At 42.5% G+C, this 19980-nt stretch overlaps 1 protein-coding gene across 1 annotated transcript in view; it reads left to right on the plus strand.

The window, feature by feature from the left end:
* The window catches only part of ITGB5 (integrin, beta 5), a 198740-nt gene that overhangs the window by 92528 nt on the left and 86232 nt on the right, over positions 1-19980 (plus strand). The window contains exons 6-8 of the mRNA XM_006884212.1: positions 5191-5352; positions 7672-7767; positions 9842-9931. Of these exons, the coding sequence (XP_006884274.1) occupies positions 5191-5352; positions 7672-7767; positions 9842-9931 (348 nt within the window). The remainder of the gene's footprint in view (positions 1-5190; positions 5353-7671; positions 7768-9841; positions 9932-19980) is intronic.

A 19980-nucleotide genomic window follows, 5' to 3' on the forward strand; every position in this document is an offset into this window, starting at 1 on the left:
AAGAGGTGAGGTGACTGCTTCAGACTGAAGTAGAGATTTGAACTTGACCTTGTCTGCACTAGAGCTCAAGTACTTTGGTTCCTTCTACATACTCCACTTTATAGATCAATATTCTGCTTCTTTTTTAAAATAAGTCATTTATGCAATTATTGCTCCCTGCTCTAAATATAATTATGTAACTTTTTACTTCAAAATGGATAGCTGTTACAGCCCACCAGGTAAAGAAAGTTGTTTCTACTGTTAATACTGCGTGAAGTCACCACTTGCAAAATCCCCAAATGACAAAGTTTATACAAATAAGCATGTCCTTACTCATTCTAAGCAGCCTAGACCCTAGACCATGTTTATGAATATCATTTACATAATAAGAGGGCACTTCAGAGAGACAGAATTATTATTGTTGTTATTATTCGGTGCCACTTTTGTAGAACTTTTTTCATTCAGGCACAGATTTCAGTGTCAACAAATACATCCTTTGAATCCAGCAATCATTAGTTGAGGGCGACCGTGTCCCAGATACTTCTAGAAATTCTTTGTTCTGCACAGATCTCCTCCCAGCCTCTGGCTAGCTTAATTTTGTGGCTAAGAGGTCATCTACATCTGGCTTCTGTGGTCCCTACCAACTGAGTAGCCTTGGACTAATTAATGTCTCTGAATATCAGTTCTATATGTAATAGTGATATATAACATGCTTCCTATGTTTTATAAAGATCAAATGGAATAATTAAAGAGTTCAGTAAGCAGTAAGCATTATTACTGTTTTACTGACAAGAAGAGAAAACTTTGAGGTGTTAAGTAATGTAGTCAAAGCCATATAGGTAATTAGGTGACCAACAGAAGCCAAATGCCCATTTTAAGACTGGAATTTATGTAGTCCCCTTTTTTCCCTGCTACCTCTCCTGGAAGGAGCCCTGGCTGCATAGTCCGTGGTCAGCAGGTAGTTGTGCTGCCAGTCCAAAGATGGCACCTCTGGTGATTTGAATCCACTGGCAGTTCCACAGGAGAAAGATGGGCAAGTCCTGTGTTGTGGGGTTTTTTTATATCTTCCCACAAATCCACTGGAGAATCAGCTGTGAGTCAGTTCTGATTTGATAGCAGTGAGAATAAAGAGACCATCCTCCTGGATCCCCACAAGAACCTTGTAAAACTGTCACGGGCGCAATGGAGACTCAGTGTGTCCAATGATGAAGCTATTTTCCAAAGCCCTGTTTTGTTAAAATAGTGCTTTCTTATTAAAGGCTTTGAGAAGTAGTGGAAAGTAACCCTTCATCTTAACCCCCAAACCACAGCCACATTATGTTGTATTTTGCTTCAAGCTCTCTTGCTGTCTTAATAGTTAGCATTTGTTTCCCACCTAGTTTGTAGTCATGCTGCAATTTCATCTCTGTATTCTTTGTTTTTACTGTGTACTTACATTCAATTTCATACTTTTCATTTGTTTGTTTTCTGTGGTTTGGGTGAGTGCTTACAGAGCAAATGGGTTTCCCGTTCCACAGTTTATGCACACGTTTGTTTTGTCACATTAACTGCAATTTCCTCAAGTAAAAGCACTCTTCCGCGTCCCCTTGCATTCCCATTTCTGTTTGCACATCTTTTCTGCCTCTTCCAGCCTTCTGGACTTTGTATCGCGGAAAATGCTGCCCTTCTGGCTGCATATGGCTGTTCTGAGGAGCTTGCCTCTAATGATGGTGTTGTCCTCTTTATATGAGTGTTGTTTTAAGTGGATTTAGTTCTAAGTTGGAAGAGTGTCTTATGGTGACAGTCTTGAAGGTTCTACCACTCTCTGTAAGATCAGTAAATCTGGTCTTTTTCATGAGTTTGAATGTTATCCTATGTTTTTCTCCCACTCTGTCCAGGACTGTCTATTGTGATTTCTTTCCGAGCAGTTGGCCACGCTAGCTGGGCACCATCCAGTCCTGATTGCAAGCTGATGGAGACTTGTAGGGGTTTCTGTGGTCCTTTTGACCAACTGTTTCCTGGAGATTCTACTTTTCCTTGTGCCAAAGGAACATTAATGGGATCTTATATGACTACATGCAAGCTTTCAAATTCCCATTTGCTGTTTACCAATGTAGGATGTAGATAGAACCTTGTCTGTATAGTTTATGTGTTAGCAGTGTACCTACTTGCCCCCCAATGCCAAAACCTCAAGCTCAGTGACTCAGACCCTCAAGGTTATGGGTAAATAGTTACCGCCAGTTTTCCTTATTGTACACTTGGGTATTTTTTACAACACAGGTAAATACATTTGCAGAAATATCCTCTGCCAAACCTGTATATGCTTATTGGTATATGCCTATATACCACCCCACATTCATGCATATGTTCATTCCATTCATCCCACATGTTCAGCTTATGTATCTATATATGGTCATAAACTACTGTTATTGTTGTTAGTGCAGGGTTGGATGTGCAATAGCGTTTACCATGGTTGCCTTTGATTCTTATGTCCCTCTCCCTGTCTTCCCTTTGTCTTGCTCATGTTGTACTGACTTTCTCTTTATTGTGTATTTCTTTTCCCTTCACCCACGTTCATACATATCTGTTATCTAGTTAGTAATTTTCCCCTTTAGTTTCTTCCATCATCCTTGCTGACCATTTAAAGAATGCCTCATTCCGTGCATAAACATTTTGTTGACTTTTTAAACTAGTGGTCTCAGACAGTATTTATCATTTTGTGTTTGACCTGTTTCACTAGGGTAATGTCTTCTGGGTTCATCCATGTGGAGAGATGTTTCAAGGATTCATCTTTATTCCTTAACACTGTCTAGTATTCCATTGTGGGCAAGTTTTATAGTTCATTACCCATTGATGGCCACTTAGGTTATTTCTACATTTTTACTGTTACAAATAATATTATGATGAGCACAGGTGTGCATATGTCTATTTGTCAAGTCCATATTTTTTATGCATATAATTTCTAATGTCTGTAGAGTCGATCTCTCAACTTATATAACTGTTCGCCTTCTGGAGGCCTGTTGTGCCTTTCCCTTTTCCTCAGTATCAGGAAAAATAAAGTTGTGCATGTTTCAAACTATCCCCTGGACCTATCCAGATTGTTTCAGGAGCAGTGATGTCAGTTTGGGGACAGAGGTATGCCTGATCTTTTTAGTCACTTGTTATGCATCCGAGACCTGGACAATGAATAAGGATGGCAGAAGAAGAATTGATGCCTTTGAGCTGTGGTGTTGGAGAAGAGCATCCCATGGACTGAACATCCCATGGACTGCCAAAAAAAAATGTTCAGTGCTTGGAGAAAATGCAGCCAGAATGCTCTATGGAAACAAAGATGACAAAACTTCACCTCACATACTTTGGGAATTTTGCTAGGAGAGGTTATTTCTTGGAGAGGGACATGCTTGGAAAGGTAGAGGATCAATGAACGAGGAAGAACCTCAACCATGTAGTTGACACAGTGACTGCAGCAATGGATATAAGTGTGTCAGAGATTGTGAGGATGGCACGGGAAAGGACAGGGTTCGGGTCTGTTGTTTATAGGGTCGTTATGCGTCGTACTTGACTCAACGGTACCCAACAAAAACAACAAAAGAATTACTGAGTCAAAAAACACATCTTTCTTTATGATTTTCCACTTGCTTTTTTTTTGGTTCTAAAATCAAGTTTATTTGGGTAAAACCTATGTAGATTAAAATTCACCGTTTTTAGATGCAAAGTTGTGTAACCACTTCCACCTCTCCCAATGAAGATATAGAATATTTTTATCATCCCAGAAGTTTTTCTTGTGTCTCTGTGTTGTGTATGTTGTCATTCCACCTTCTTTCCTTGACCTTCAACATTTGGCAGCCACTGAGGTGCTTTCTTTGACAATAGTTTTATATTTCCCTAAATATCATAGAAATAGAATCATACAGTTAAATGACATCATGCTTTTGAGATTTACCGTGTTGTTCCATGTGCTCGGAGTTCTCCTTTGTTGCTGAGTGATATTCCAATGCTGATTGCTTCACCAGTTGATGAACATATGAGTTGTCTCTAGTTGGTGATGATTGTGACTAAAACTACTATAAACATTTACACAGAGATTTTTATGCGAGCATACATTTTTATTTTGGATAGGAGTAAGTGCTTAATAGGGAGCTCTGGTAGCCTAATGGATAAGGAGTTGTGTTACCAACCCAAAGGTAAGTGGTTCGAATCCACCAGCTGCTCTGAGGGAGAAAGATGGAGAGTTTGCTGCCCAGTGATATACAGCCTCTGAAAATCCACCGCAGGGTCAACTGTGAGTCAGTTCTGACTGAATAGCTCACAACAAGTGCTTAAGAGTAGGAGGAGCTGACTTGTTCAATGTCAGGCCAAGCTGCTTCAAACGATAGTGAATAAGAACAGTGTTTATTTTATTTAGCCACCAAATAAAAAAAAAGTATGGCATATTTTCCCTATATAGTCTATATTTGGCTGTGCAGAGTGAATAAATTCCACACAGCAATAATGAAAGATAAGCATTCAAGTGAGTTGAATACAATTGGAGTAGTTGGAGTCCTAATGTTGAGAGGGTTTCCTAATCCTCTAACCAGAATTGTTATTGTTGTTTGCCCTCAAGTTGGAACCAACCAATAGCTGACCTTCCCACGGGTTTTTAGAGGAGACTACTCATCCTTCTCCTGTGAAGCAGCTGGTGGATTTGAATTGTGTGGCTTTGGGATTGCAGCACAGCTTCTTACCACTAGGCCACCAGAACTCCCTAACCAGAATAGGTGGTAAATGTTACCATTTGTGAGTCATTTGAGAACCCTAATCTGAGACATTTGAGTCTAACAGAATCTTAACAGTCTGACATATTTACTTGACTATCTGTCATTTTTGACAAATGCAGTCAGGTCTAGTGTGTTGATGAGGGAGGTTAAAGATTGTCCTGGGGATGGAGGGATAGATGAGACTAAATGGGGCAAACATTCAGGAGAAGCAGCCTTCAAATATCGTTTCAAGCAACAGGCAAAGTAGAAAATGTGGGATGAGCTAGATGGAGGGGGTCCCAAGTACGTGGGTCTGCATGGGTAAAGGTTGGGGGATTGTCTCCTTGAGAATCCTTCCCCAGTGGTTTTGTGCATGTGCCCCAGCTAATTCAGACCAGGATGCCTGGAGTCAGGCCAGGGTCTTGTCTCATGTCCTGGGATCCCCTTGGGCAGCAGCCAGGAAAGCTGTTGTACACATCGCCTTTCTTTCCCACAGGAGAAGATCGGCTGGCGGAAGGATGCGTTACACTTGCTGGTGTTCACGACGGATGACGTGCCACACATCGCCCTGGATGGGAAACTGGGGGGCCTGGTGCAGCCGCACGATGGCCAGTGCCACCTGAACGAGGCCAATGAGTACAGTGCATCCAACCAGATGGTAAGGGCTGGGGGCCAGGTCTTCGGATATTCTCCTGGTGACATTACCAGTAGTCTCAGGGCTCACTCTGCCATGAAAACTTGCTTCTGACCCTGTGTACTCTTGACTTCTGATCCACTTTTAGGATGAGATTTCATGATTCTATCTTCTCCAGCGAGGACTCTAAAACTCTTCTCGAATGTAAAACATTTCTTGGGGATTTCTGAAGTTGGTCCCACTTTCTGCATTGTGCACCTAAATGTGAGAGCGTTTGGTCAAGGGAAGAAATGACCTGGGGGGAGTCTAGCTAGTTCTTATAGGAGGCAGGTGATTTTACAGGACGGTGGGGAATGTGCTGCTGCTGAGGTCAGCACTAAGATAATACAGGGTAGATGAACTAAGATAGAATCAACTCATACATGATACCAGTGGAATTTTTTTAAATCACATGAATAAATGCAGAGAATGCATTTATCAAAGTTTCATGATAAAAACACTCAGCAAACTAAAGAGAACATCCTTAACCTGGAAATGGACGTCTCTGGGAAAATGTACAGCTAACATCATCTTAAATGGTGAAAGACTAGATGCTTTGTCCATAAGATCAAGATCAAGACAAATATGTTTACTTTCTCCTTCAATCCAACTTTGCATTAGATAATCTAGCCAGTACAATAAGATAAACGATAGAAGTCATCCAATTTGGGAAAGGAAGACTTAAAATGATCTCTATCTACAGATGATATCATTTTAGATAGAGAGTCCTAACAAACAGGTTTGTCCTAGAGAGAGTGAAGCCAGGCTGCTCCTTGGAGGCAAGGATTCTGAAGCTTTGTCTGACATACTTTGGGCATATTGCAAGGAGAGACCAACTGGTCCTTGGTTCCTATCATACTTGGGAGGATGTAGGGACAGAGAAAGAGAGGACGACCCTGGATGAGATGGATTGATCCAGTGCTTGGGATAATGGGGGTAGGTGTGTCAGAGACAGGTTGCCTCAGGATAGAGCAGGATTCAGAGCTGTTGTACATAGGGTCACTATGAGTCGCAAGCAACTGGACAGCACATAGCAACAACAACAACAAAAGAATCCATTAAAAATTAATTGGAACTACTAAGTAAGTTCAACAAGATTTTCAGAATACAAGATCCATATAAAAAAATCAATTGTATTTGCAGACAATGGACAATCTGAAAATAAAACTAAACAAACAATTCCATTCAAAATAATAAATAAATAAGGTAAAACTCCCTGTGACCATGAAATAGAAAATAACTTGTCAAAGTTTCAAGTACATACAATAATAGAACAGTAAAGTAAACTCTTACCTCTCACCCAGGTCCACCAGTCATCGAGATCTTGACATACTTAACTATGTAATTATTTTTCAAGGATCTACACTCCTTCCTTCCAAAATCCATTCTAGTGTCTTGCCAAAGGGGAATCCTTTCAACCTTTCTGTACTGGGTAAACACATTTTCTCTACTTTTCCTTGGGCAGCCGGTATCCAAGCTTTCCATATTTTTTTTTAAATTTTTTTAAAATTTTTGCTGTATTATTTTTACGTGTACCGTCAAATCAGATCTGACTGGTACAGGAGGAGATTGCCCCCTCCTTCTCCAGCAGAGCATCTGGTGGATTTGAACCGCGTACCTCTGGGATTGCAGTGCAGCGTCTTGCCACTAGGCCACCAGAGCTCCCTTTCAAGCTTTCCATATTATCCAGGAATATTTGAATCCTAGCTATAGGACTTTGGCTAATAAGGACCCCTGTACTCATTAACCCTTAAAATCTTTAAGGATGTTGTTAAACTACCTCCCTCTCTGTTCCTCCCATATCCCCAAGACCCAGTCTTTTGCTAGAGAAAAGTCTTCTCTTCTGTTCATTCTGGCCTGTAAGAAGTACTCATAGTGGTGTTGAAAGGCTTTGCCATTTGATATGGAAAAAAATAAAATAGGGTAAGGACATAAAGGGAAGTCTTAGGGAGAGTCAAGATGAACAGTGTAGGATGCGGTAGCTCTTCCTTTTGGAGTCTCCTCACTCCTCCCCAAGACTTGAGAAAGGAAAGAGGACCAGACCATGTATGGTCAACCTCCACTCTAGAATGTGAATGGTTGGAGCAGTGGATCTAGGTTGATGGGGGCCATAGGGCCCTGTCCTTGAGGATTTCCTTCCTTTAGGAGCTTGGTTATTAAGCTACTTTAAGGAACTCCTAAGGGAAAGATGCTTTTCCTGGCAAGTGATGAGCTGCTGAGACATCAAGTGGAGTGTACTGGAGCCTGGTGCTATAATATCAGTTTGGGAGAAATGTTCAGCTTTGACTTTTGCCTCTATTCCAGGACTATCCATCTCTTGCTTTGCTTGGAGAGAAGTTGGCAGAGAACAACATCAACCTCATCTTTGCAGTGACAAAAAGTCATTATTTGCTTTATAAGGTAAGGCTGGAAGGAGGGAGGGGGAGAGGCTGGTGGCCAGATTCTGAGGGCTGTGCTGATCCTGAATGAATGGGAGGCTAAAATGTGGGGTCAGGTGAAGCGTGAGGAGGGCAATGAGGTGTGTAGTAAACGGGTTTCCTCTGCAGGAGGGGAGTCTTAAAGGAATATAGCGCTGCCTTGATCCAGTGGCATGCAGTAATATTAGGAAAACTTTAGACACCCATTTAGCAGTGTTTACAAGGAATTTAAACATACTTCATTTGATTTTGAGGAAAACCTTGGAGATAGTATGAATTCTTGTATTATGATGATGAAATGGAAACACAGATGAAGACGTGGACACACCTTCTTTAATAGGGAAGCAAAGTATAACAAGAAAGTGAAGGCATCTAAGCAGGACAAGCCACTGTTTGCAGAGTCATGTGCCTCATCTCTTACAGGGAGCTCTGATGGGAGAGGCCATCAATTCCCTGAATTGTATTATAACCCAAAGGTGACTCACACCTCTCTGGCAACTCCCATCCCTCTGTGGCTCCTCAGGAGAAAGATGTGGGCTGTCTCCTTTATGTGCAGTTTACAGCCACAAAAAAAAGCCACTGGAGAGTTAGCTACAAGAGTCAGTACCTCCTTAACAGCAGTGGGAGAAGGAGGGAGATGGGCTGGGCGGGGGAGATGTGACCATCGGAGCAGCAGTTCCATAGAATGCACTAGATGTCTTGAATGACTAGAGCTGTCTGCTTCTAAATCTATTCTAAGTCAAAGAGAATTTTCCCTCTCAGATGGACTGACCCTGACAAACCCCTCTCTTGAATGTTCCCTCTTGCCTGATGCCATGTCACATACTGAGCTAGAATTTTCATCTTAGTTGCACCAAACATGTTCATTTAGCAAATGGGATTTCCCAGGTCACCTATAATGTTCTTTAAATTGAAAACTTGTGGGAACTTAATCAGGAATCTCTCCCTTCCCCCTAGAAGAGCAGCTTTGGTTGCCTCTCCTTTATTGTCCTTCTGGCTCCACAAGAAAACCTTTGTCTGATTGTAGTTTTCCATCCGTCTTTCCTAAAGATTATCATTGATAAAACGTCACTTACATCTATTAAGCTTTTTTACCCCTTATGTTCTGAGACAGATCTAAAAGATGGAAACAAGAGGATGGCAGGGCTTTTGTTTGCTTATTTAGTAGAAAAATAACCTGTTACAGTTGAAGTTGATTCTGATGCATGGTGACCCCATGTTGGAAGAAAACATCCATTTATAAATAACATGTTTGCATGAATCAGTTCTACAGGTTGTACTGGCTCTGCTTCTAGATGTTTCAGGAGGGAGGAAACCCACCTCTCTTCCCTCTTGAATGCTTAAGGCACCCCTTCTCAGAACAAAACAGACCTTGCCCAGGTAGGACACTTGCTCCATCCAAGTGAGGATGAGGGTGGTGGATGTTCCTGGCATTGTTAAAAGTGACATAACCGGGAGTTTGTACAAATGAAAGAAGACAGGCAAATACTTCAGAGCTGTCCATTTTGCCACAGGAATTCACTCTAGAACATCGAAAGATAATTGAGAAGGCACCATTCACAATTCTGTTAAGAAAAGAGGCTGAATTTGAGACTCTTCAAATTTTTGCCTTTTTGATTCATGCTAGTGAATTAAGAGGATCCTTGAATTTTTATCTGGAAATAGCTAATGCGGACCGGGGAGGGAATGGCAAGATAATTATGAAGAATACATTGATCTTAAAAAATAGAATTTCACAGACATGTTTGTTACATGCCAGGGAAAAAAGATCTCCAAAGGGTATTCCTTTATACCTTCGGTTTCTACATTGTCAGCCCCCTTGCTCTCTGGCTTGATAGCTCCCAGCCTTCTGCACCACTGCACCTCCTCTGAGACAGCTCTTGCCCTCCTGTCTCGTATCTTCTTCTCTGTATGGTGTGAGAAGTGTGGCACATATAGCAATGGAAGTCACTACTCTAGCTCATCAAAGCGGTGGTCTCTTCTTGATGACGTCAAAGGACAAAATGGGCTTGCTTTTTTTTTTCCTTTTTAAATGGTTTTGTTTTATTCCCCCTAAGAATTTTACGGACCTGATACCTGGAACAACAGTGGAGATTTTGCATGGAGACTCCAAAAATATCATTCAACTGATCATCAATGCATACAGTGTAAGTCACTTGTTTCTCCCTCTCCTCCCCTTCCTCCCCACCAGCTCCTCCCTTTCCTCCTCCCACTGAAGCATCTGAAGTAGTTGTGGAATTAGCTGGGAAGCACACTGTGAGGGTGCACTTGACTCTATTCCGTCCCCCAACACCCTGTTCCTTTATGTTTGGCACCTTCCTTTTCCCTTCAAGCCCTGGATAGAGAAGGCCAACCACCAGAAGCATTCCTCATCTCTCTCCCCCTCCTCACCTCTCAGATTTTGACTCACATAAATTAAACCCACTGAGTCAGGGAATGGCTCAGTCAGACTCAGGCCAGCCCTAGTAGATGTAGCTGGGTTCTGACTACTAGGATAGCCCCCAGTGTCTCCCTGCGGCAATTCCAATTACCTATGTTGGTCCTGCAACTGTGTCCCATAGGTGAATGGAGAAGGCAGTGGTAGTCACAATCAGAGAACAGTAAGAGAGACATGCACAGTGAACTATCCTTAGAGGACAGTGGGCGTTCCTCAGAGTTCCCAGTGTGCAGCTTAGACGTGGAGACTAAAATGGATAAAAGGATTCAAGAAGAATCAATAATGAGGAGCTCTATTACCTACGTGCTTAGGGTCTGCTAGCAAACCAATCCTCTTAGAGGGGTCCTGAGTGGGTTAGAGGCAAGGATGGTACAGTTTTGTCTATCACACACTTTGAGCATGTTGTCAGGAGGGGCTCACCATGCTGGGAAAGGTAGAGAGTCAGTGAAGGAGAGGAAGACCTTCCACCAGTTGGGTTGATACAGTGACTATAACAATGAGTCCTAGTATGTCAGAGAGAATGAGGATAGTACAGGAGAGGGCAAGGTTCAGATCTGCTGTTCTTAGGGTCGCGATGAGTCGTAGTTGACTTGGTGGCACCTAACAGCAGTGTGAGTGGATTTTCCATCTCCTAGACAATGGCAGTTCATCATGTTACTGTTGTTTAGCTGCTGCTAACAAGTGAACCATGGGCTGCAGAACTAAACGAGTCAAATAGTGACTGGTTTACAAAGGTATCCTTGGAACTCTGCCCTTTCCGGTTTTGACCGAGTCACCCTACTGATGTGACCCTGTTTTTGATGTATGCCCAGGCCTACCTGGAGTCTTTAGGAGTGTGGGCTCAGCACGAAGGGGGATTTTGCTAGTTTTCCTGGCCTCCTTCTCACCCACTCACCAAACCTCCCCAACCCCTCCACCTATCTCCTAACTTGCTTCCACTGTTTTCTTGTGTAGTTAAGGGTCCTCTTCCTCTCTCAAATTCCCTAGAATCTACTTATTCCAAAACTTATGTGTTGGCAAGGGAAAGAATTCTCCCTCTTCTGCCACTCCTCTCTCTACCACTTCCACCCCATCCTGTGTATGTACTAACATCCTTTTTTTCTGATTTCTGAACTTGCCCCTTTAAATCTCCACTCAATCCAGCAGCAGTCTCAGAACCCAGAGCCCAATGAGACAGGTTTCCCAGATTAACTGTGTACCTTAGTGGTTTTCAAACCTCACGAGGAGGGACTTGGTTTGCATTTATAGGAAGGGGGAAAACATGTGTACTGTGTATGTCATGTGTGTTCTTATGTGAGCACAGTAGGTCTGCTGAGTGTAGCCTAACAGTGGGTGTGAAATGGGAGTGTGTGTGAGGGGTCTTGGGCCTGCTGGATGTCCTATCTTTCCAGGAACCTCTCCTAACTTGGGCCTCAAGCCTTGGACCTTGAACTAAAGAAATAAAAGTGAGCTGCCCTCGTTGCCCGGTGCTGCTCCGGCCTTCCTCTGAGTATGTCAGGGCTGCAGTGGACCTGTTCTCACTCAGGGTGGCCAGAGTGTGCCTCTAACTGAGGCAGTGCCTTTCAGGAAGGAGTGGCCGAGGAGCAGCCTCCTCTTGGTTCTTTGCGGTGGGGCAAGGACCATCTCCTGGGCTGTTGGAGAGGAGCTACTTCCCAGTGCACCCATCCTCAAGACACCTCATGAACTTGGACTCCCTTGGACAAATGTTGGCTTTGAAGATCGCCCTGCCTGGGGCATTTCTTGGTGGAGGCCTGGCCCTCTGCTCTACATGCTTTTTTTTAAAATATTTTTTTAAAAATAATTTTAATGAGCATTTACAGATATTTTGGATTTCCATTCATTCATTGCTGCACTTCTCTCCCACCCATCTCCCCCCCCAGTTCGCTCCTCTCTTTCAAAAGTAAAAGAAACACTCCTTTCCTGGTACACAATTCCCCTGCACCCCTCCCACCGCCCCAAGTACATTCCACTATGCAACCTTAATTGTGGACTCTTGTGATAACCATAATACCCTATCCTACATCACTTTTAAATTATTCACTCCCTCATCTGTTTCAGTGCAGTATACACAATGTATCCAGTTTTTCTCAGTCTTACCCCAACCCTGATATCAGTCCCATTTTACAACAGTGGCACCGTGCAATATTTGTCCTTTTGTGACTGAGATATTTCACTCAGCATAATGTCCTCCAGGGTCACGCATTTTGAATAATATTGCATGAGTTCCTCATTTTTCAATGCAGCATAGTATTCCACTGTGTGAATATACCACAGCTTCTCTATCCATTCGTTTGTTGATGGGCGCCTGGATTGTTTCCAACTCCTTGCTATTGTGAACAGAGCTGCGGTAAACATGGGTGTGCATATATCTGTTTGGATGTTAGTTATGGTCTCTTTGGGGTATATTCCCAGTAGTGGAATTGCTGGGTCAAATGGTATCTCTATTTGTAACTTTTTGAGAAAGCGCCATACCCCCTTCCAGAGTGATTGCACCATGTTACACTCCCACCAACAGTGAATAAGGGTTCCAGTTTCTCCACAACCTCACCAGTGTTTGTTGCTTGCTGTTCTGTTAAATTTTGCTATTCTGACTGGGATGAGATGATATCTCACAGTTGTTTTTATTTGCATCTCTCTTAGAGCTAGGGATTTTGAACATTTCTTCATGTGCTTGTTGGCCATCTGAATGTCTTCTTTGATGAAGTGTCTGTTCATATCCTGTGCCCATTTTTCTATTGGATTATTCACCTTTATCTTGTTGTGGTGCTCAAGTATTTTATAAATTCTGGATATAAGTCCCTTATCTGACATGTCATTACCAAATACTTTTTCCCAGTCTGTGGCTTCCCTTTTTACCCTGTTGGAGAAGTGTTTGGATGTGTATCGGAATTTGATTCTTAGGAGGTCCCATTCATCTATTTTATCTTCTCCTGGCTGTAGATCTACATGTTTTCTTAAAGAGGACACTGTGGATGGGTCTCACAGGCATGGAAGGAGCACTCTGTCCAATTAACACAATGTGGCTGAGTGGCTCTGCACATTCATGCTTGTGTGTCGACCACTGAACCCTAGAGAGTTGATAACAACCTTGTGGTTGGTTCCACAATAGGCCCCCACAAAGGCCTGTGCCGTTTTCTCTGCTACTGGCTCTGCATTTGCCTCAGGTCGGATTTGTGATATGTTTTCTTCATAGAAACCTAGGGTCCTAGAGCCCGGGAATGAGAAGCAGAAGCACTGTCTGTGTGATATTTGAAGGTTTGTGGGAGGCAGGCAGTGCTCTGCCATGAGGTGGCCTACACCTCACTAGACTGGGATACTTTTAGCAAAGACTCTTCAGACTCAGCAGGGGGAAATTTAAGTAGCTTCCAGGGGATATAATTAATATAACAAATGGCACACATTCACAGTGTACATTTTGATGAGTTCTAACATCCCGCCACCAAGTTAACACACATGCCCAACACCTCATAGTTTTCTGTGACTCTTGGTGTCTTAGTTTCTTAGTGGTTCTGTAATACAACTACTCCAGGTGGGCAGCTTTAACCAACAGGAGTTTATTTCCTCAAAATTAATGAGGCTTAAAATCCGAGTTCCAGGCACTGGCTCTAGGGGAAGGCCCATTCTCTCTCCGTGGGCTCTGGGGGAAGGTCCTTGTCACAGCTTCTATAACTCCAGTGTCCCTTGCTCCTTGGTCATCTACTTCCCACAACCCTCACTCATGCCCTGTATCTCAGAAGTGACACTCCCTTTCCTAGTGTGACCCCCTAGTGGTGGCCTAGTGGCAAGAAGGTGCTCTGCAATTCTGAAGGCATACAGTTAGATGTGCTCTGTATTGATGAGGGTCTGTTTCACTGGCTGCTGTTTTCTTTCTGATAAATAGGGAGGCCCAGAACTGGGCTATAACCTCCTCATACTCTTCATGGGATTCCCGCAGAGCTTCCTGGGCTGTGGGTGACTGTGTCTGTGGAGGGGTGGGGTGTGTGTGTGTGTGTGTGTGTGTGTGTGTGTACACACGTGTACACGTGTGTGGCTCGGGCCATTTAGGAGAGGCTCTGTTTAGCTCGAATCCATTCACCTGCTCCTCCCTCTGCCTGGGGGAAGCCCACTCTGATGGTTTGACCAGACCGTTTGCTCCGTTCCCTGTCACCTTTCCATCCCAGCGGCTTGTGGAGGATTCCATGAGTCATGTAGCACATGATTACGTGGGAGTGTTGACTTTTACCTTCCCTATAGTGCCGGCAGCAGGTTTATGGAAGCTGGAGAGAGTTTGGTTGGCGTCTATGTAACAGATGAAATGGCTGTGGTATTTGGCTCATCTGAGGACAGAGGAAACCAGGAGCGGACGTATCTAATTGATTGTCTTGTAAACTTGAGATCTGTCATTTGCAGCATTCAGAGTGTGAAATCTTCAACTCTGGGCTTTGATTTCCAAACGTTGCTTCCTGTGCCAAGTTCTTCCCCGTGAGAAATCACCAGGCACCCTCAGGTTGTTTAGCAATGTGGTACTTTGACCTGCATTCAGCATTTCCCTGGTGCTCAGTGCCGGGCCCTGGTTCTGCCAGCATACGGAACTCGCACACGTAGCCTTGGGAGGAGGGAACAAAACTAGTGAGAAATCATGGGGCCTCTTTTTAGAATGGGGAAGAACAGAATGCTCTGGAAATCACTGAAGTTGCAAGTGACATCAGAGGCCACGGTGTATTTTCCCCAGCAGAGCACATGTTTCTCTTTTTGTTGTTGCCATAAAGTCTGCTCACACCCATTCCACAGCTGGCCTGACTTAAAGCAATTACAGATGTGACCTGGCCTGAACCAAGTCTTGAATAGTCTTTAAACTTCTGACATTCTTGACTTTGTCTCCTTTTGCTAGGACAAGGAGTTAAGGAAACATCATCGGGGCAGACTTGGTAGGAGTTAATTGAATTTCAGGAGTCATGCGTAGAAGTCTCCATGCCTGAGAACTGCATGGCCCATGGTTTCCAGCACAGCCCAGGCCCCCAGAGCTCCTTCAGAACTGCACTGCCTTTGGCTTTGTTACCCTACTGTACTCTGGACTTCATTCATTCAGCAAATATGTACCAAAGTCCTAATGTAGGAGAGACATCACGCTACACGTTGGGAATAAAACAATGAGAAGTTCAGTGCTTTAGAAACTATAGTCCTTTGGGGAAGAATGACCCTTACAACCTGGATAATATCAGTGTTAATGTAGGTTTTGTAAGGTCAGAGAGCCAATTGCTGGAGAAATACTGGTTGTGGGAATTAGAAAGAGCACTGGAGTGCAATCAGGAGAGCCTGGGTCTGGGCCTGCCTGCCTCTGGCTAAGGGACCTAGGACAGGGCCTTGGCTTTGGGCTTGGTTCCCACTTCTAAGCCGGTTGAGTTGGGTAATCTCCCTAGTTCCTCCCATAGTTTTCTGATTCCAAAGTCTGTATGGGGTGGGCAAGAATAATACAGGCTGCAGATTAGTATAGAAATCTTTTGGGTCTCATGGCCTAACTAGAGCATATCCATTGTCATCTTACTACAGGGAGTCACAGAATAGGGGTCCAGTCCTTCTTGCCCAGGGCCCTTTCTATCTCTCTCCCAAAGCCTTCCTTCATGGGTCTTTCTGGGTTATGGAGAGTGCTGATCTACCAGGTCAGTTCCTATCAAGCTGATTCCAACTCACATGTGCTCGTGAGCATCAGAACAGAACTGTGCTGCTTAGGTTTTCAGTGACGGAAGTAGATCTTGAAGCCTTTCTTCTAAGTTGCTTCTGGCTAGACTCAAGTCTCCAGGCTTTTGTTTAATAGCTGAGAATGTTAGCCACTGTCTTCATTCGGGAAGTCCTGTATGAACCACAGCACACCCGCACTTCACGGGACTGTACTCAAATCATTTCTTCACATAGCTCTGACCTACTTGGTTCCTTTGTGGCTGTATCTCCTCTTCACATTTATTCATAAATGCAAACCTTTTTAAAAAATTTAACCTTGTCTTTGGGGGGGGAGTTTTATCTACGAGGTTTGGACATCTTAGCATAGCTTTACGTAACATGTTAACATGAAATAGTTAACATCCATCATGCCAAGCATGTATTAATTCATTCAGTAAAAATGTGTGCTAAGCCCCAGTGAGAAATATGATATAGTACTTGGAATTCACAACTCCCTGGGGAAAACAGATTTGTAAATAATTAAAGACCCTCAGCAGGCGAGTGAGTGGTGTGTGTGGCTCAAGCCTTTCACCCTTGGCCATGAAAGGCTGGCACCCTTTTGAGGAATCGAATTTAAGAGGATTCATATTTTTAGAGCTGTAGAAGAAGCACTTGGAAAATTAGTTGCAAAAGAAGAGCCTATTTTTTTTCACAGAATATTTTCAACAAACTGTTAATTTGTTGGGGAAATGGTATATTTAACTTTTCTAAGTTTAATACTATGTGCTTAGCGAAAAAGAAAAAAGAGAGAAAAAAAAACAGAGCAAGAAAAGAAAGCTCTCAAGAATGAGAAAAAAATCTGCCTGCCATTCTGGTCAATAACCACGTTCTCGGATGTGCACTTGAGAAAGGAGCTGGCATCCTGATGGGCTGTCAGCTGGTCTGGTTCCTCATTTCTCAGAGAATCAGTATCCTCCACACTGAGCGTGATTAGTGTATACGGATATATTTTGTTTGTAAAATGCAGCCCCTGAACGCAAGCCAATTTTTCACCAGTCTCCACAAGGACATCCTCCTGAGAAATTTTCCAACTACCAAACATAGAGAAAAGTGGAATAAATTATATGATGACTTTGTACAAATTGAACACACGTGAGTATCTAGAACTTAAATTTTAAAACACTCAAACATTACTTGTATCCCACAATTGCTAATCAATATCCTCTTCTATCCCCATTGCTTTTGAACTTAATATAAATTGTTGTTGTTGTCGTTGTTAGGTGCTGTCATGTCATGCGCCACCCACAGTGACTCGATGAACAGACCCAAACCTTGTTCTATCCTGTGCCATCCTCACAATCTCTGACACTCTTTGAGCCCACTTCTGCAGACACTGCATCAATCCATCTGACCAAGGGTCTCCCTCTACCTCGCCAGCCTTCCACCCCTCTAAGTACAACATCCCTCTCCGAGGAACAGCCCCTCCCAGCAATATGCCCAAAGCATGTGAAACAAAGCCTTATCATCTTCACCTCCAAGGAGCACTCCAACCTACCTCCCTCCAAGACATATCCACTTGTTCTCTTGGCAGTCCATGGGACACTCGGCACTCTTCTCCAGCACCAAGGGCACCATCTCTTCCTCTGTCATCCCCATCCACTGTCCAGCTCTCAGATGCATAGCAAAGGATTAAAAATATCTGAATCAGGCACACTTCAGTCCCAAACTGACATCATTGCTCCTCAGTAATTAAAAGTAGAATCATACAATAGTATGTATACCTTTGTTCCTGTGTTTTGAGTAATTCTGTTTGTTACATCCATGTTGTTGGATATAGTAGTATGTCCTTCATTCTCCTTACTATATGATATTCTACTGTGTGAAAATAGCACAGCAGTTTTTATAGGGTTTGGGTATAATTGTATTATATACAATTCTCATCTAAATATTTTTGCACATGTCTTTTGTTGAAGTATGCATTTCTGCATGAAATTCTAGAGTGAATTGCAAAGTCTAAGGTTGGCCTAAGATTTAGTGGATCCTGCCTGACAGTTTTCTGAAGTGGTTGTACCACCAGTTCACACTCTCAGTAGCAGTGTTTGAGCGTCCCACCTACTATTCTATGTCTTTTCAACACTTAAAAGTCTTTAACTCAGTTTTGATGGGTAATGATTGGATTTTATTTTTGTTGTATTCACTGTCTTTTTTCCCCTATTTTTTTTTTAATTGAGATTTTAATGAAAGTTTATAGAGAACTTGGATTTTCATTCTTTCATTGTTGCACATTTTCCTCCCTGCCTACCCTCCCTTTTTGCTTTTCCCTCCTCGCTTTTCTCTTTGAAAAAAAAAAGATTCTTTCATTGTTGTGCACCCACCAGTCCACTTTACTATACAGCTCTTATTCTAGACTCTTGTCATGAGAATAATACCTAATCTTATATTCCTTTTAAGCAGTTCTTTCCCTCATCTCTTTCAATGCAGTCCCCAACCCTGATATCAGTCCTGTTTTATGACAGTGGCATTGTGCTGTATTTGTCCTTTTGTGACTGAAATATTTCATTCAGCATAATGTCCTCCAGGGTCACCCATTTTATATATTTCATGAGTTTCTTGGTTTTTCAGTGCTACATAGTATTCTATTGTGGAAATATACCACAGCTTCTCTATCCATACATTTGTTCATGGGCACTTGGGTTATTTCCATTTCTTTGCTATTGTGAACAACGCAACAATAAACATGGTTGTGCATATATCTGCTTGGGTGGCAGATCTGGTTTCTTTAGAGTATATTCCCAGTAGTGAAATTTCTGGGTCAAATGGTATTTCTATTTCTAACTTTTTGAGAAAGTGCCATACAGCCTTCCATAGTGGTTGCATCATTTTACATTCCCACCAACAGCGAATAGGGTTTCCAGTTTCTCCACAACCTTATCAGCATTTGTGGCTTGCTGGTTCTGTTAAATTTTACTATTCTTAGTGGGGTGAGATGATCTCATCATTGTTTTAATTTGCATCTCTCTTAGAGCTAGGTATTTTGAACATTTCTTCATGTGTTTGTTCGCCATTTGGATGACTTCTTTGGTGAAGTTTCTCTTCTTATCGTGTGCCCATTTTATGACTGGGTTGTTTACCTTTTATCTTGTTGTAATGCTCCAGTAGTCTATAAAGTCTTGATATAAGTCTCTAATCAGACATGTCATTACCAAATATTCTTTCCCAGTCTGTGGCTTTCCTTTTAACCCTGTTGGAGAAATTTTTGATGTGCATAGGGATTTAATTCTTAGAAGGTCCCATTCTTCTATTTTATCCTCTCCTGGTTGTAGATTTTTCAGGATGCTTGGAAGATCATTCATGTTGTGGATTAGGGCTTCTAGAGTTCTTCCAAACTTTTCTCTGATGAAGTTTATAGTCCTTGGTTTTATTTCTAGGTCCTTGAGCCACTTTGAGCTGGTTTTTTGGTATGGTGTGAGGTGTGGATCTTGTTTGCGTTTTCTGCAGATAGTTTTCCAATTTTGCCAGCACCACTTGTTAAAAAGGCTGTCATTTCCCCACTTAACTTATTTCACCTCCTTGTCAAAAACAGTTGTCCATAGGTAGATGGGCTGATTTCTGGTTTCTCAACTGTATTCCATTGATCTGTGTGTCTGTCATTGTACCAGTACCATACTGACCTGATCACCACGACAGTGTAGTATGATTTGAAATCAGGGAGTGAGATGCCTCCTAACTTGTTTCTCTTTTTAAGGAGTGCTTTGATTATTTGGGGTCTCTTTCCATTCCTCATGAAATTTCAAATTGTCTTTTCCATCTTGTTGAAGAATGGAATTGGTATTTATTTGTATTGAGATTACATTGAATGTGTAGATTGCCTTTCATAGAATTGTCTTTTTCACAATAGCGAGTCTTCCTATCCAAGGGCAAGGTATATTCTTCCATTTCTCCAGGTTTCTTTTTGTTTCTTATAGTACTGTTTTGTAATTTTCTTTGAATAGATCCTTCATGTTTCTAGTTAGATTTACTCTCAAGTACTTAATTGTGATTAGCTATTGTGATGTTGTTGTTTGTTGTTATTATGTGCCATTGAGTCATTTGCAACTCATGGTGACCCTATGTACAAGAGCC

This window comes from Elephantulus edwardii, unplaced genomic scaffold (genome assembly GCF_000299155.1).
Source record: "Elephantulus edwardii isolate Elephantulus edwardi_28Jun2011 unplaced genomic scaffold, EleEdw1.0 scaffold00032, whole genome shotgun sequence".
NCBI classification, from domain to species: Eukaryota; Metazoa; Chordata; class Mammalia; order Macroscelidea; family Macroscelididae; genus Elephantulus; species Elephantulus edwardii.